Here is a 17,989-nt window from a genome sequence, read left to right as displayed (position 1 = left end):
GGTCTAGAGCCTTTTCGATCGTGGCTCCTACGCTTTGGAATTTGTTGCCAACTGACCTCCGTCAGGCCCCCTCCCTGCTATGCTTTCGGCGGACCTTGAAGACCTGGCTCTTTACCCAGGTGTGGGAAGGGGATTAGGGTGGCAGATTGCAGTTCTTGGGGGGGTTAAACTCAAATTTAGGCTGGCAGATTGCAGATCTTGGGGGATTTAAATGTTTCAGCTTTTAATTTTTAATTTTTAGGATTTTGATTATGTTTATATGAAATGTACTTGTGTTTGGTTGTAAGTCCCCCAGAGTGGCAGATTAACCTCTGCCAGATGGGCATCTAACAAATCTCATCAATCAATCAATCAATCAATCACAGAATTGTAATCCAAGTACTGCAGGTTTCATCTTAATGGGCAATCCAACATCCTAACCTTATTGGCCAAGTCTAGGGATGGAGAGGATTTTGGTTCATTCCACAATTTGGAATGAGCGTCCCCCGTCCAGATCTGTTGGACCTTGCTCAGATTTAAATGCAGACATACGGATTAGTTTGCATGCCTACGAACCTTTCAAAGCATGGCTCACTCCAACTTAATGCGTATGGATTTTTTGTAATAAGAAAGTCCAAGGGCTTCCCTGGTTCTTTTTTCTTGCTTTTAAACTGTTCCTGTTTACCACTCTTGTTCAAAACTTTTGAGTAAAAAGCCCGTGAAACAGAAGTACATTATGATGTGCCACCCCTTCCTGGGTAATTCTATGTAGAAAAGTATGGCTGCCCCCATATACATACAACTTACTGCCATTTCCAGGGGCTTTTTACTCAAAAGTGTTGAACAAGCCCAGCAAGCACTGCACTCTCCAGCTGCTGCAAGAAAGCATGAAAAAAGAAATAGCCAGGGATGCCCGCTGATCACCTTATAAGTGCTTCTAACTCAATTTAAATATTGGGGTTTGCTAGGCTACCTGTGAGCAAGGCACACTGATCAGGTCTAGGCTGTTTTGTCAATCCCGAGCTAAGTCAACGCATCTTTAAGCATGGTACTGAATTAATCCTCTTCCCATTGTCAGATTCCTTTCCTGTGAGCAATTTAAGCAAGTTGTCAAAGCAACTTATTTTTTTGCTGGTGAAATGTTTGCCATTTTTGGAGGGCGTGCAGGGCAAGCAGCCATAAATTGCATAGATCCGTGGGGGATAAAGTACTTATAATATAGCATTTATGATGCATTAAACCACTGCATGTTCTATTTGCCCAGAAAGCTTATACTTTTTGATCTTCCAAGCTTACTTTTAAACAGGTTAAAATAACTTTACATTTAAAAGTACTGTGAGCAATGACTTAGCATCAAGATTTCCCTAGGGAATACTCTGGCACTGTTTCCGCATTACGGTAAGCCACAGTCAGAAATACACTGTAGCTGAACGCAGGGGTGTGGAATCCATGACCACACAGACGTTGTTGAAATCCCAGCTCCGATCAGCCCCAGCCAGCATGGGCAAGGCTCAGGGATGGTAGGAGGTGCAGACCAACAACATCTAGAGGTCCACAGGTGTCCCATTCCCTGGCTTACCATATGTGAACAGGGTGCTGGGTGGGTGAACCTTGCTCAATCATTCCCGCTCCACCCTGCCTGCTGTCAGGATAAAAGAACATGAGGCTTGACTTAGTGTTATTTGCCAACCAGCACTGATGGTTTGTTTCTCTCCAAAGACACCACAAGCAGAAGCTAAGGTTTGTTCTTGGCTTAGTGCTTATAGTTTATTTGGAGAGAAACAAACCACAAACACTGGCTCGCACATAACACTAAGCCAAGCCTCGTGGTTTTTTTCTCCCAAAACACATGCAAGGTAAAGCATGCACCAGCTGCTTATTCACAGTAAACCATGGTTTAGTTCTGACAATGGCTTTCCTTAACATGCACATTAAGCCAATGACTGGATTCTATTTTATTTTTGGAAAACCAGAAAGTATTATTGTGTATTACGACATACCGATGCAAACATTACACCACCATACCAAAACAACCTGTGTATTTTATCATATTATAGCTTTGTATGGAACATAATCATGCTTCTCTATTACATACTGGAGTAGGCACCGCTTGATTTCCTTATACAGAAATGTTTGAACAATAAGACTCTCATTCCTGCTACACAGTGTTCAGAATACAGGCTTTTTGGCAAGTTGCCTTTGGGTGTTTTTCTGCAAAATTTACACCATTGTTTGGAGGTCTATCTTGTATACGAAGAGCATTAATTACAGATATATGCACCCAAAAATTACCCTAATAAAACCCAGTTTTTCCACTTCCAGTTGTGACTTTCCAATGGGAAACAAATCAGTTCTTCCTTGTGCAACAAGACTACCACATACCAAATTTGGTTCACACCTGTCAACCTGTTCTTGATTTCTTGTGGCAACACCACACAAACACACACACAAAATTAGTGATTTCTTTTTGAAAAATTGAGCCTAAAAATGCCATGCCTATTTATTTTTTTAGAATAATCTACCAACAACAAAACAAATAATTTAATTTTAATATTTCATTTCATTCCCGCAAAGGTTTTCAGTATGAAAACTTAATGCCTTTCCAAAATCCCAAACATGCTTTAGGCATGCTGTTCTCCTGACACCATTTTCTTCTCCCTCACTGTGTGATCTGAGCCAGTTAGGGATATCACGTAGCCCAGGGTACCCAATGAGGTGCCCTCCAGATGTGGCTGGATTATAACTCCCATCAGCCTTGCTTATTGGTTACACTGGCAGAGTCCGATGGGAGTTTTAATTCAACAACATCTAGAGGGCACCACATTGGCTACCTCTGATGTAGGCAAACAGATTTATTGAGGGCAAATGAAGCAATGCACTATTCACTCTGGGCAGAAACACTTCCCTAGTGAGGACGTTCTCTGCCTTCCCACACCATGCTACAATGGCTTCATTGATCACCCCCATCACACAGCATAGGGAGCAGGGAAGCATCACCTGGTTGTCTTGGTAACACTTGAACAACTTCCTTCCCAACCCGTTCCCCCCCCCAAGATAATAAGATAATAACAATAAAAACACACTCACCCCTATTTGCGCACCTCTCTGAAAACACTACCAAAAGAAGGGGGTGCCTTGTGGGCGGCAGGAGTGTTCATTGAAAAACAACTCAGCTCACATTTTATGAATCTTGCTGCTAAGTTTGCTGCTTTAAATGGTGTGCAGAGCACTGAAACTGAACCCATAGCGTTTATAGTTACTGGCGCGTGGCTTGCACTTCTTACAATAATTAACAATACACTGAAAAGTCACTGATGTGAGTAATCGATGGACTTCAGGAACAAAATGAAACGAAAATGTTTGCTTGAACAGTATCCCCTCCCAACTGCCATGTGGGCTGTATTGGCAAATGCTGAAAACATCACAGTGTTACATTTCCCTCCCCATAAACTCTGACCTTCTACTTCTGGAAATGATGTACTTTCAGGTTCCTTCGTTGGAACGGCAGGTTTCAATGTACCTACATCCTTGGCCTTGGGTTTTCCTGGAGGTTCCTTCTTTTTCTCAAGATCTTTAACTGCAAAGGTGGATGAAATTGGTTTAAATCATGGGAACATAGAAATATAATAAATTCTCCATCCCCAGTCATAAAATGGGCTTCTTTGGGTGGCACTGTCATATTTTGCCATGTGAAACAGTTTGCATTACATTTCAGCCATGTTTTAATGCCTTCTTCTGTTGTCGCCAACATAGGTATGTTGTTTCTATCTTCTGTGGGAAACCTTTGGCTCGGCAGATGTTGTTGAACCACAACATCTCATAATCCCCGGCAGCTGGCCACACTTGCGAGGGCTAATGGGAGTTGTAGTTCATCAACATCTGGAGGGCCAAAGGTTCCCCACTCCTGATTTATATTCAATCCAAAGCAGCATGTAGCAATAATAGCATAAAACAGATATTTAAAAGCAGCAAAGTAAGCAGTTTGCCAGCAAAAATATAAAAGAGCAGAATGAACCACAGTGTGCAAGAAAACTTATAAGGGTGTCAGATCACCCAATCCTGAAGGCCCTGTATTTCATTTTCCACATTTTAGAATCTAATTAATTTATAAATAAATAAATAAGAGGGTCTTAGTAATTTATCTAGTTTAAATATTTATTTTATTTATTTATTAAATTTATATCCCACCCTTCCTCCCAGTAGGAGCCCAGGGCGCCAAATATCCATACTGTGCCTTGTGATTTAGAAGCCCCCCCCCAAAGCTGCTTAAAACAGTCACACAATTTTATACAAAGCCACGGTGATGGACTATGTGAGATGCTACAGGGGCCGGGGGACATTACATTAAAAAATTATCTCTGGTTCTCCTGCTGCTGCTGCTACTGCCAGCTTCAGAGGACTCTGACAAGCACATGGGGAAAAGCTCGCATTCTCTATGTTCCTAAATGCAAACAGGAAAGTGGTTAGATGGACCCCCCCCCCAGGAAGAAAGGTCCAGAGCAGCTTTCGCCAACCTGGTGCCCTCCAGATGTTTTGGACTACAACCCCCATCGGCTCCAGCCAGCGAGGGCCGCACTGCTTCTGGACAACCTTCCAGGGGCCATATGCCAGTGGTGTTAAGGCCAGAGCGAAAAATGGGCAGAGCAAAAATGTAAATATCAGCTTTGCACAGTAGGCTAGTTTCTGCACAAGCTCATGCACGCATCTCTCTGTCCTCCATCCAGGCAAGCAAAGGCATGATCAGAGTGCAAGGACACACTCCAGCCAGGCAAAAACATTCAAGGTGTGAAGCAGAGTCCCAAGGGCCAGATAAAATGGCCTGGAGGTTCCGCACCCCTGTACAAGCTTAGCGCAGGCTCCCACTGCTGTCTTCCAACATTCAATGTTTGGAAGGTGGCGGGGCCAGGAGACAAGGATGTAGCAGAAGGGACAGAATCAGCTGGCGCTTCCCCCATCTCCTCTCATGAGGGTGCAAATGAAAGTCCTGAATGACTTCTGTCTTTTTCCCAAGCTGTAATGAAGAAAAATGGTTCTTGACATTTCTGGAGAATTATTTTAATGTCCCTCTTCCTTATCTGTTCTTCATTAGACTATAAACGTACTGGCCCCTTTCAGACTCTTCTTCTATCTCTTGAAATCTAAAAGATTTATCACTGCTGCCAGTCTCCTCTGAATCCTCTCCAATTTGTAGTCTTTCTAAAATGAGGAAAACTAAATACAGTATTCCAGATGACACTGCAGCAAGACCACACATCCATTAACTGTGTAGAGAAGTTATTAAAAGGAATTTATTAAAAACATGTACTAGGGCAGGAGGTAGTCCCATCATATATTTTTTAAAAAAAATCATGTTCTGCTCATGACCCTTTTTCAGTCATGTTACTGATTTGTCAGCTATACACTCTCTCCTTTGCAGATAGGTTCACAGGTTGGGCTTTTTCATGTATTATGGTGTGGTTTGCTACTGAAAGGTACCACAACCAAACCTGGGTTGTTGAATAAGCACATGTGGGATTACACATATTTGCAAACACAAGTTTGTCTCCAGTTTGTTTACACTTTACATCTACAAATATACACTGAAAATATCATGTATACATCAAGCAAACTGTATTTGTGTGAATCTGCCTATAAATATAGCTGAATCTCAGTGGTCTTAAGCAATGTTAACTGTATACAACATTTTTCAGAGGGGAAGCTGTGTTGGTCTCTTGCAGCAAAACAATGTCAAATAGCACCCTAACGACTAACAAATGTAGTCTTTTTGTGGACCACAGTCTGTTTCAACAGATGCATGAACTGTTACCCTGAGTTTCAAATACTTTTGGTGTCTTTGTGTGTGAGGGCAGAATCAGCACAATGGATTTTATCACACTGCATGCTTTAATTGGCTTGCCAATGACAGTGTATCTGAATTATCAATACAATTTGGGGTGTGTGTGAATAGGTATTGTTAAAATGACAATTATCACCGTATGAACTTTTACTGCATTTCACTTCCTTCTGACCTCACTGTTTACAACATATATACCTGCAAGTCAGGATAACACTTCATGCATCTGATAAACTGGGCTGCAGTCCACAAGACATATACCATAACACATTTGTTGGTTGTTAAAGTGCCCCACTGCTCTTTGTCAGGTATAGCACATCCACAGAAAAGATGGAAAATGATAGCATTGTGAGCACAAGATGTCTGATTTCATTCAGACAGGCCATTATGCTGTCATGAGGATCTAAGACCCACTGCAGCCAATAAAAAAAGAGTAAAGCCAAGGAACAGGATTTGAAATATACTGTCAGCCTTACATTCTAAATCACACTGTTAGCCTTGTTTTTCCAGTGGAATGAAGCAATTCTAAAAACAACCACATCTAATAACTCAGAGCCTGGAGAGACCATTCAACAGCTTGTAGCATGTGGGTTTTGAGGATTTCTTACACCAGGTATAAGTCGGGATCGACTTGAAGGCAGTCCATTTCCATTTACATCAGGGTGTTATAGCAAATACAGCCAGTCACACTAAGAAATGGCTCTGAGAGAGCTTAAGAACATAAGAAGAGCCTGCTGGATCAGGCCAGTGGCCCATCCAGTCCAGCATCCTGTTCTCACAGTGGCCAACCAGGTGCCTGGGGGAAGCCCGCAAGCAGGACCCGAGTGCAAGAAAAGCTTGGCATAGGTTCTTCATTAGCAATCATCATGCCCCTTCCGATGGACATAGGGCTTCCTTCAGGGACTAGACTCCCGTATTTTATTTTATTTTATTTATTTATTTACATTTATATACTGCCCCATAGCCAAAGCTCTCTGGGCGGTTTACAGCAATTAAAAACAATAAAAACAAATATACACATTTTAAAACACAAAAAACAATTTAAAAGCACAATTTTTTAAAAAAATTAAAAACAATTTTAGATGCAAGGCATGTGGTCTACCACTGACCCACAGCGCCAATGGACACACAAATTAACTCATGTGCTAGAGACAACACTACAGTCAAGGGGCAGAGACAAGGAAGGGAAGATCTGATTGCATACCAGATTACTGACTGGCTGATAAATCCAGGAGGGCCCAGTTCACACCATTCAGTTGTAATTGCAGGTAAGGGTTTAGTACAGTGTTCTTCAACCTTGGGTTCCCAGATGTTAAGAACATAAGAACATAAAAAGAGCCTGCTGGATCAGGCCAGTGCCCCATCTAGTCCAGCATCCTGTTCTCACAGTGGCCAACCAGGTGCCTGGGGGAAGCCTGCAAGCAGGACCCGAGTGCAAGAACACTCTCCCCTCCTGGGGCTTCCGGCAACTGGTTTTCAGAAGCATGCTGCCTCTTACTAGGGTGGCAGAGCACAGCCATAACGGCTAGTAGCCATTGATAGTGTTGGGTTCAAATCTAAGCGTCCCCTTTACTAAAGGGGCGAGCTAACGCACCCCTCCACCCTGGATAGGAGTGCAAGCTTGACAATGTTTCCTATGTGGGTGGTTCTAACTCCACCTCCTTCCATGCTATTTCCTAACAATAGCCCTGTACTCCATGAATTTGTCTAATCTTCTTTTAAAGCCATCCAAGCTGGTGGCCATTACTGCATCTTGTGGGAGCAAATTCCATAGTTTAACTATGCGCTGAGTAAAGAAGTACTTCCTTTTGTCTGTCCTGAATCTTCCAACATTCAGCTTCTTTGAATGTCCACGAGTTCTAGTATTGTGAGAGAGGGAGAAGAACTTTTCTCTATCCACTTTCTCAATGCCATGCATAATTTTATACACTTCTATCATGTCTCCTCTGACCTGCCTTTTCTCTAAACTAAAAAGCCTCAAATGCTGCAACCTTTCCTCGTAAGGGAGTCGCTCCATCCACTTGATCATTCTGGTTGCCCTCTTCTGAACCTTTTCCAACTCTATAATATCCTTTTTGAGATGAGGCGATCAGAACTGTACACAGTATTCCAAATGCGTTGTTGGACAATACCTCCCAGCCAGCTTAGCCAATGGTCAAGGGTGATGGGAGTTGTAGTCCAAAGACAGCTGAGGTCCCAAAGTTCAAGAACAGTGGTCTAGCAGCTTGCCACAGGAAGGTCAGTGATGCCACAGACTAACGAGAACCTCTGAGGACCTGCACACACTGCATATATTAGATCCTGCCCCTTCCATGGCTTCCATCTGACAGGTATAGCCTATTGGATATTCAATATGCAAAAGCAGCCATATTGGGATCTACAACTGGAGTGTATCTGCTCCAGCTCAGTGTTTTAGGGTAAGTGGCTAGAAATGAAAGAACGTAGCTAGATACATTACAACCCAGTATCACAAATTGCAAAACACACCATCAAATGGTCATCTTTAAAAACAGCTTCCTGTAAAGCAAAATCCGGTGAGATATGCAGATAATAGAAGATAACGTACTTCGGAACTGGCCTTGAGCCGCCTTGCTTTCTTGGTCCTTAGCAAATGCGACTATCTGAACTGTATAGCTCTGATCAGGGATAAGGCCTTGAATAATTGCTTTGTTTGCATTGTTTTGGAGAGTGAGCTCATTGGTTTTTCCACCTGCCAAAAGAGAAACAAGACCAGAATTGCAGTTTTAATTAAGGGGGAGGGATAGCATGGAGACCTACATTTTTGTATGTGAATGCAATATTACATGTTGTAAATGCCACATAAATCCACAGTTAAACCAGAGAAACATGTGAAGCTGTCTTATACCACATCAGACCAGTCCCATCTGTTCAAGAATATTTTGTGCGGCCCTCCAAGTCAAAAGGCACCCTGTATTCCTTCTTACCCTGCACCCCCACCCCCACCTTTAAAATCCTTGAATAGTAATTGAGGCTCCTTTAGATTCCAGCTGGGATATGGGGATACATAAATAGGTAGCTACAGTATATGCAGTCATGCATTCTTCAGCTCAGTAAGACACTTCTTTGGCATACACTGGAATGATATAACTTTAAATCGTGTTTCTGCCTGTCTCCTCACTGGGGAATTACCCCTCATTAATCCTTTGCAATCATAGGCAGCAAAGCTACAGAGCTCTGAGCAATCTGGGATCCCTGTCCATACTGCGAAACACTACAACAGAATGCTTACATTACAGAATGCAAGGGAAAGAGGATGTATGACTGGATGTCAACCCCAAATAAAAACTACCGCTTGCAGAAAGCTAGCATGTCAGGAGGTATGATTGGATGTCAACCCCAAATAAAAACTACTGCCTGCAGAAAGCTAGCATGTCAGGGTGCAGACCAACATGGAATGCCCCCTTGCCCCCTTGAAACCCAATTGCTCCACCTGCATTCTGAAGTTGTGCAGTCCCAGAAGGGTCAGACCATGTATTGTTTTTGAGCATTTATACCAGTTGTATTTTAAAGCCACCTTGGCATGTAGCAAGAGGGCATTATCACTCACCATCTCTAGTATCACCAAACCCAATGAATGAGGCCTGTTTATAAGAGAGTGGCTTGCAGGCCTTTTACCTAAAGAGAACCCTTTCCATATAGACTATCGAACACCTGGCCTGTTGCAGAAGATTCTGCAGCATGTTGTAAGTGTGCTGGAACCAGTTCTCTGTCTGAGAAGAACTGTCCTTACACTCTCAAGTCACATGGAAGAGAGGCATAGACTTCAGTGTAGCTTGGATTGCAAAGGACAAGTTTATTCATGTATGAACATCACCTCAGAAACAGAAGCTGGCAGTTGACCAGATGATGACCCATACAAACTTAGATTTTTAAAAAAAACTGTAAAGGTTTGGCTTCTTGACAGTCAGGTTAAAATCTATGCAATTTTAATTTATTTGCTTTAATGTGTTTCTAAAGATGCTTTGTTTTAATATGTTTTAAAAGATTTTTGTTCGTAAGATGTTTTAGAGTGATCTTGGCATTTTTGTTTGCCGCCCTGGGCTCCTTCTGGGAGGAAGAGCAGGATATAAATTTAATTAATAAATAAATAATATACAAGTGCCATTTATCCTCAGAGGCAGCAGAAACAAAGTTCCAGTCCAGATGTCTTTTACGTGAATTGCCCCCTGGTACTCCAAGCGTGATCACTTTGCACTTCCTTCATACTCGTGTTAAACTTTCCCCCAATCCATACTTGTAGGTGTGCTCTTTTTTGTTTATGTTGCTGTTTGCCTGTCTCTGCCTCTACACCAAACACCCCCCTTCCATGACGGTGTGAGCATACTCAAGTCTGCAAGTGTGTTTGGTTTGTTTACAAACTCCCCTCCCTCCCTCCTTCTTCCCCTCTCTGTGCAGAGCTGACCATCACACACATTGGCAAAAAGCCAAAAGGAGTCCCAGTACCCTCCCCACTGTGCCTGTGAGATCTCCACAATGGCAGATCCAGAACATACATTTAAAGCTTCTGGAAACCTTTCACTTTTATTTTGGTTGGTGCCATTCTGAGAAACTGCCCCTTCTGACGCTGCCCCCATCCCCAATATTATTTTTATTATTTTTCAGCCTCTTGAGATACTGCTTGCTTCTCATCTCATTTTGTTTTGTCTCAGGTCAGATAACAGAAGGAGAAGGGAGAGGGGCGAGCCAAGCCAATAGGAACCCAACAAAAGCAGGAGGCATGGAAGGAGGTGGAGTTAGAACCACCCACATAGGAAACAGCGGGGGCAAAGCAATCTGGGATCTCTCCTTAGCAACGGTTTGTAATCACTCACTCTCTCCTGTTTGGAGTATACCTGGTATGAGAAAATCCAAATTAAGGGGGGGGAAGTGTGGGAAAGCAATGATTGGAGGGCAACGTCATACAGACAGTGAAGAATTAATGGAAATACATGGAGCTTACTATTCACATTAAACCACAGTGTGGATGGGCCCCAGGTTGGTGGCGCTGATCACTTCCATCCATTGCTTGCAACTGTTGCTCTAAAGCAGTGACCTCCCACCTGGAGCAGGCCTCCTCATTTGGTCCACAAGGCTGTTTCAGCTAAGTCACACCCACTCATCCCACACCAGCGGTGGGGCACTAAAGGACAGGGCTTGGCCAAATGGGGGTTTGCAAGCATCGCTGATCGGCAGCACTTGCAAAGCTGTGTGCGCCAGGCTCTGCAAGCACAGACAACTAGCTGGCCATTGGGGTTCACAAAGTGCTATGCATGGGGCTTTGCAATCAGCTTGCCTTGCCCAGACAGTTTGATTTCAAACAGTAAAAAACACTCACCTGACATCATTGAAACATCAGGTAATTGACAGGTTGGCAGCCCTGCCTACCTCTCAAACTTGGCCCGTGGAAGGTGGGAAGAGATAAGTGTCTGGCCCTCTGGCTAGATCCAGTTGCCCACCTCTGCTCTCCCAGAAGGGGTGCCAATTAGGGGAGATATGCACAAATGGGCCACCCATAGGACTGTGGGCCTTTCATCATCACCCAGATCATCACCCAGAGTAGTTACATGTGAATAGTCCAGATTTACATTGTTTCTCCCCAAATATACATTTGATCAGTGCCTGATGCAAGTATGACTTCTTGGTTTCTTCACAGAAACCAAGACCAGCCAGAATAATCTCTCTTCAGCAAACAATATCCTCAGGGGCAAACTACAAGTTACACACAGATGTGCGCAGCAAAGCACCAACTTTATTTCTTTTTTATAAAAAGCACTAAGCTAAAGACTGCAATTCTGAGCTGACGAACAACAGCAGAATGAAGGTTTTTCTTATGCTGATTTTCTGCTGAATTTTGAAAGAAGCCATGCTCTAATATGCCCATGTGTGTGGAATGTGTAGTTTGCCCTTCAGTTATGATAAAACCCTGATTATTCAGCCAATAGGATCTTGCACACGGGATGGTAATTCCAACTTCAGTAAGCCTTTTCCAAGGCCTTCACACAAGCAGACCATGGGAACGAACCAGAATTGAGCTACTTGTGGGCATTCCCACCGAAGATGCGTATACATTCCCTTGTGCCCACACCCTTCCCAACAGTTCTGAGGCAATTTTGTATTGCTTTCAAATGTTTAATGTTGCTGTGCACCACCCCAATGTTCTATGAGAGGGCAGTATACAAGCACTTTTATAATACGAGATTATTTGGCTTAGCATGACACACAAACCAGACCACTATTTCAGGGGCAGCAACACTCCTAGGCCTAAATGGACCTAAAAGCAGGAACAAACTGCATGTCTCCCCAGCCCCAACCCACAATCTAGGACTGCTTCCACACTAGGTATTTAGTCCAGAATCGCCATCCTTTGTTCACTCACTTGTTAGTGATCATCAAACCAGGATTCTTCCTTTCCTTTTGGGAGTTCATTTACTCCAACTTTTAAAAAAGTAACCCAGAAGAACAGCACAAACCCAGGTGGTGTAGAATGGAATATCAAATCTTAAGGCTACAGTCCAGTCACTTCCTTCATTACATTTATGGCCCTGGTTTCCCCTCACTTCCTTGTTGCAATGAAACACAAGTAATCAATTCTCTTTATTGCCTTAGGCTTAGAGGGGAGGAGGACAGGACTTCATGTTACAATGAACTGGAGGGTTTATGGCAAAGCTTTCCAAGGCTCGCTGCATGTGAGGAACATTCCCCGTCCATTTTGTGACTTGTGTGGAGCCTAGAGCTTTGACTTCTCCCTCCCAGCAAGGAAAACATCAGGCTACTTTCAAACCTTGGAAAACTTCAGGCTGCTTTCAAAGTCACAGATAGAAAGGAGGAATTTATCTGATCTGCACCAAACCTCTGACTGCTTTGCAAAACAGTGAGACATTTCACTATTTTGCAAAGTTTCAGTGCAACAATCAAGTATGGGAGGAAGGACAAATCCTTCCTGCACTCCCTTCTTCTCAGTTGTCTTCTCAAACAACATACACACAATCCCCATTTTTTTTCCTTTCACCATGATGATGAAGTTGGGCACTGCTGGATGTAAATAGAAGTCACTTCTGGATTATCTGTTTATAGAGCATTTATCCTGGCTTTTTTTGCACAAAGTTTGCAAGGCAGTTAAATGATGTCAGCTATTTATTGAGCATTCATTCTGATTTGTTTGCGGGGAGGTTAGACAATGTTGCATCAAGCATTATTCTACATTTCCAGGGCATTTTCCTGTCAATTTCCTTACAGCAAAAAGTCTGACTCAGGTCGATGGTGGGGAGAGGAGCTGTTGCAAAAGAGTGCCAAATCAACTTTAATTTTGCGATTTTTCCATTATGTGACTGAAACACACAGAAAAATAGTGGGAGTCTGAAAACGGCCAAAGATAAAGCACGTTATTAATTGTAGTGTCAAACCATCATTTTAATTCTACAGTAGGGCCCCGCTTTATGGTGATTCGGTTTACGGTGATTCGCTAATACAGCGGTCTCAATTAGATGTAATTAGAATAAAACCCCACTCATACGGTGCTTGTTCCGCTTTTACAGCGGTTTTCGGGCATCGCGCGCCATTCTATTCAATGAGTTCTGCTTTACAGCGGTTTTCGCTTTACAGCGGGGGTCCGGAACGTAACCCGCCGTAAGAGTGGAGCCCTACTGTACTTACAGCTTAAAATGAAAGAGGAATGCCTTAACAATGCCAAGGAATCCTAGTATGGAAGCAGCCTAGGTTTTCTGCCCTGGGCATTTCCAGTGAGTTGTAAATAATAAATTAAGTTACAGTAATACCTAAGTTAAGGAATCCTCCAAGAAGGAAGTTCCTTTTAAGCAAGGCTGTTTTAAAGGTGAAACTGACAAGCTTTGCTTTGGATAGCTTTCCCTATGGATAAATGTTCAAGCCTGTGGCTTTGCTTTAAGGAGAAACTGACCAGCCTGTGCCTTTGCTTTGCTAGGATGAAACTGACAAGCCTCTATGTTTGTATTAAATAGATCTCTTTGTTTTCTCCCAGGGCTGAGGAGGGAAGGATCCAATACCATTCAGAGGAGGAGAAGGAGGGGAAGGGGTGGAAATGGGTGGGTGCTAGGTAAGCACCCTTTAAAGCCCCTGTTGAAGCTGCCCCCACCATCTATGAGTATGTGTATAGGAACCTATCCCTATACTTTCCATGTTATTCCTGCCACTGGTACCAAAGTTTCTGTTAAAGAAGTAATGTCCAGGAAAGCATCTACTTTGTTAACTGAGGCATTACTGTATTAGAAAAAAGTCTGGAGTGTGCTGTTGTACTCACATCTGCAATACAGAAATCCCTCAACAGCTTTTAGGGAACCTTGGAGCTCAGGTTGAAAACTGTCAATACACGAAAATGCATCATTTAATTCCCCTCCCCTTTTACCTGCATTTGGAGTGACGAGGAGTTTATATCCATCAAATTGCCCTTTAGGGGCTTTCCACGAAATCTGAACACTGTCATGAGCAACAACAGCATATCTTAATCTTGACGGTGGGGCCACTGAAAGGGAAGCAAAAATATAGGCACTGAAGTGTCAGTAGAACTTATCACACTTTATATTAAAATTACGACACATACAGACATTCAAATTAAACAGACGCACCACACTTTTTGGACAAGACAAAGGATGCAGGCTATCAGAAGAGTCCCATGATGAGAGTCTATTAGTTTGTAAAATGACATTCAATTAAATTATCAGTTCCCCAAAGACAATTATCAGTTCCCCAAAGACATAAGCTACACAGTAAACTGAAAAATGAGTATTGCCCCCCACAAGGAAAGACAAAGAAATGGGGGGGGGAGGTTAGAGGTTAAAAAGTTCTAGTTTAGCAAGCAAAGCCAATGTATTTTTTGTTGTTATATATGCTCTTTGTTGTATTATGTAGGATGGAACATTCTAATGAGCTTTTTCTAGCTTTTGGGGTCTCTTGTGTTGGGGGAGTGACAGTGTTGAAGGTCATATTTTCAAAGGCTTCAGAGAACATGAAATTTGAGCAGATTTCAGGAAAGAAGAAGCATCATAATTTTCAAAGGGCAGCGGTAGTGGTGGGCATGTGTATCCAGCTGACAATATGGAAATAACTGGGTGGCTGGAGCTCCTGAGCCAAGTAGCGGTTAAGGATGCTAGGTGTCTCTTAGTTCAAAGCAGAATGTCGCTTAGAATATGTCTACTACTCTATAATTGCTCTGAAAATGGGAAGAACAAATGTCAGTAAAATGAACCAAAATTTGTCCCAACTTTCATGGCTTCCCACCAACAGACACTGCAAATTTCAGCTCTGTAAAATTCTGCTACAGAGAATTCCCAGACCCACCATTTCAGTTACAATTGCCAGAATTCCCATGGGAGGTGTGGAAAGCCAACACAGTTGACATTATAAGCAAAGACAATCAGGTATGCACATGCTAGCCAACATTTTCAGAGAGGTTCCACAGTCTACACACACAAATACACCTATTCCTGATATATCAGTCGTAGACCTGCGCATCTGCAGAAGACCAGAGCCCAGTCCTGTACAATTTGTGATCCATTAAATCAAATGGTGCTCAAAAGGAGCGTGAATGACCTCTGTTTTGGTGTGTGCTTGAGACTGTAGAGAGTGGGTCATCACACACCTGGAAAGCCATAAAACATGGCTGGTGGGCTGGGCTGGGCTTGGCTTGGGAGACAAGGTGTACAGATTCGCCGTGGGGCTCAAAGTAACTAACAAGATGCTTGCCTCGCTAATGGCTGGGGTAGGATGACATATGAGCGGCCCTGCTTCTTCACTGTCTACCAATCCTCCCTCTACTAAACCAGACAAACCTCCATCTCATTTCCCCTTAACTCTATGCCTTGCCTTTCTCAAGCCAAACCTTACCATTAGTGATGGGTGAATATGTCATTTTCTCTGTTTCTCTTAAGATTTTTTCCAGTCTTAAGTTTGGTTCTCCACATTTCCAAATAACTTTGTGATTTTTTAAAAAAGTCCTCATGAACATTCATCAGCACTTTAGCATGAATTTCTCCTTAGGTGTACTTTTTTGTATGCAGTTTTGCCTAATATACACATTTTTGCAAAGCCATTTTCTACATTTTTGCATGTTGTTTTCACTAGTATATGCATGTTTAAGCATACTCTGCACTAGTATATGTATTTTTGTGCACACTACTTGGCTACAGAACTGCACTACCAAATTTGGAGAACTGAATTTCAATGGGTGGCTTGGTTTCAGTTCTCATATTTTTTCGGAAAGTGCAAATGTGATAGATTTGGCTTTAAATGCAAACTAAATCTAATTTCTCTCCCATCCTTACCTCCAACGCCCATATCTCCAAGACCCTCAAGAGCTAGTTTTCCACTGCAGTGTCTGATTGCTCCTTCCTATCACAGCCATTCCATTTGGGGAAGGCTGCTCCATCAAGAGAAGAAATGGCATCCATGATGCTCCAATCCAAATGACATGAAAAGGCTTCTCATTTGGGGGTGTAGTTAAAAGAGAGATGGGGTGTTCATGAACCGATCAGGAGTGGCAAAAGCCGCACTTGACAGCACATTTTGGCTGTCCTGATCTGTCCTACAGTAGTTCTGATCAGCTCCACATAATTTATATGTGTAATTTTTAACCAGCTAATAATGAGGCTGAGCCCCAAAACAAATTAGAAAGCAGCATGTGCGCAAGTGTACACACACACACATATTCTAGAATTAACATGTCAGGGCAGTTTAATGCCCAACTGGTTTCACTCTTATTCTAAATTGTACTTCCCCCAGTTTAGTTGAGCAAATGACAAAAGTGGTTGCTCTGTAGACTGCACATAGCTTCAAAAGCAATTTAATATACATGACAGCCATTGAGCGATTCAGGCAAGCAGAGACAAGCAACGCAAGTTTGATCAAGGGAACAGGAGAGAACACTTACAGAAAATAGGCCTGCCTGCCTAGGGTTCCCATACCTCATCTAGCTAGCAGCCTGGATATACCTAAGAGCCAAGCGACATGATCAGCTGAATCACTAAGTTTCTGGACTCTACCACTTCAGAGAGGAAGTAAGGGAAATAATATTTGAAATGCCTTTACCCTGACATGCAGCTCCCCCCTACATAAATGGAGGAGCCCTGAAAAATACAATCCCTTTTCTGCAGTCTGAATGGAATAGGTTAGAAAGAGCTTTTCCATGTCATTCTGCTGATCATGTGTTTCCATTCTCAGGACCCCTCCAGACTGGAGTTTTATTCTGGGTGCATTCTGCAACATGTTTCTGACACAATAATAGTGTATTAGCGGCTGATTTGTTTTGCTTGAATTTGTTCTGCAATGCTTTCCCAATGCTGTCCAGAGGGGCACAACAAAAGCAGGGCAAAAATAAACCAGAACATTTGTGGTATAAAAAGTCATGGGATTTCAGCAGAAAGTTATGGGACATGTACTGATTGGAAATGAGGCAGTGTGACTATCCTGAAACATTTAGAGGCGCAAACAGTACTTAAAGCAGGATCCATTATGACTACCGCAGTAGCATCATGAGCATAAATCATTATGAACGCACAATAAAATGGATATCTGGAGAGGGCCCTCGAATCTCTGTGTTGACAGCAGAACGACCATGTTAAATGGAAAGCTTTGTTAAACTGCTTCACTCCATCTTCCTTTCCAGGATGATTCAAATATCCTGAATCAGAATATGGTGCAACTCTTCTCAGAATGTATGATTGCAGATTTTAAGTGGGGGATCACATGCTGGAATGCCCCTCTGCTTTTAAAGAAGACTCTTGAATACTGAAAGCCAGCATATCAGTGAGAGGGAGCATTAGGCTGAATCCCTTCTGCTTGTGGTGCTAATTTTCTACATACAGGGAGGTTGGTCTTGTTTTTGTTTACATACTGGAGGGTTGTAGCATGTGCTGTTTTTTTGCATGCCTGAATTCTCTCTGTATGAGGAGCAGATGGAGATTGATTCTCTCTGTATGAGGAGCAAAAGCACAGCAAGTGAGAATGACAATGGTCTGAACTAAGGTTGCCAGGTCATGGCCTGAGACTGATCCTGTATCTTTAGGAGAAGAAAAAGTCAGCCAAGTGCAGGTGTTCTTGCAACTCTGTAATGGGAAAAACCACAAGGTGGAATTCTCCCTCCCCCCTCCACAACTTGTAAAGATACAGAAGACCTCTTGGAGGCCGGGCCTGGCAACCAAGAGGTCT

The 17,989-nt window shown here is 42.8% G+C and overlaps 1 protein-coding gene across 3 annotated transcripts in view; it reads right to left on the bottom strand.

The window, feature by feature from the left end:
* Positions 1–17,989, bottom strand: part of COL14A1 (collagen type XIV alpha 1 chain) — a 189,534-nt gene that overhangs the window by 154,847 nt on the left and 16,698 nt on the right. For all 3 annotated transcript variants that reach the window (XM_061605762.1, XM_061605771.1, XM_061605753.1), the window contains exons 4-6: positions 14,193–14,309; positions 8,379–8,522; positions 3,437–3,556 (exon numbers count right to left, since the gene is read on the bottom strand). In XM_061605762.1, coding sequence (XP_061461746.1) covers positions 3,437–3,556; positions 8,379–8,522; positions 14,193–14,309 — 381 coding nt within the window. The remainder of the gene's footprint in view (positions 1–3,436; positions 3,557–8,378; positions 8,523–14,192; positions 14,310–17,989) is intronic.

Source organism: Rhineura floridana, chromosome 1 (assembly GCF_030035675.1).
Source record: "Rhineura floridana isolate rRhiFlo1 chromosome 1, rRhiFlo1.hap2, whole genome shotgun sequence".
NCBI lineage: Eukaryota > Metazoa > Chordata > Lepidosauria > Squamata > Rhineuridae > Rhineura > Rhineura floridana.
The sequence above is the reverse complement of the archived record's forward strand: the minus strand, read 5'-3'. Positions and strand labels throughout refer to the sequence as shown.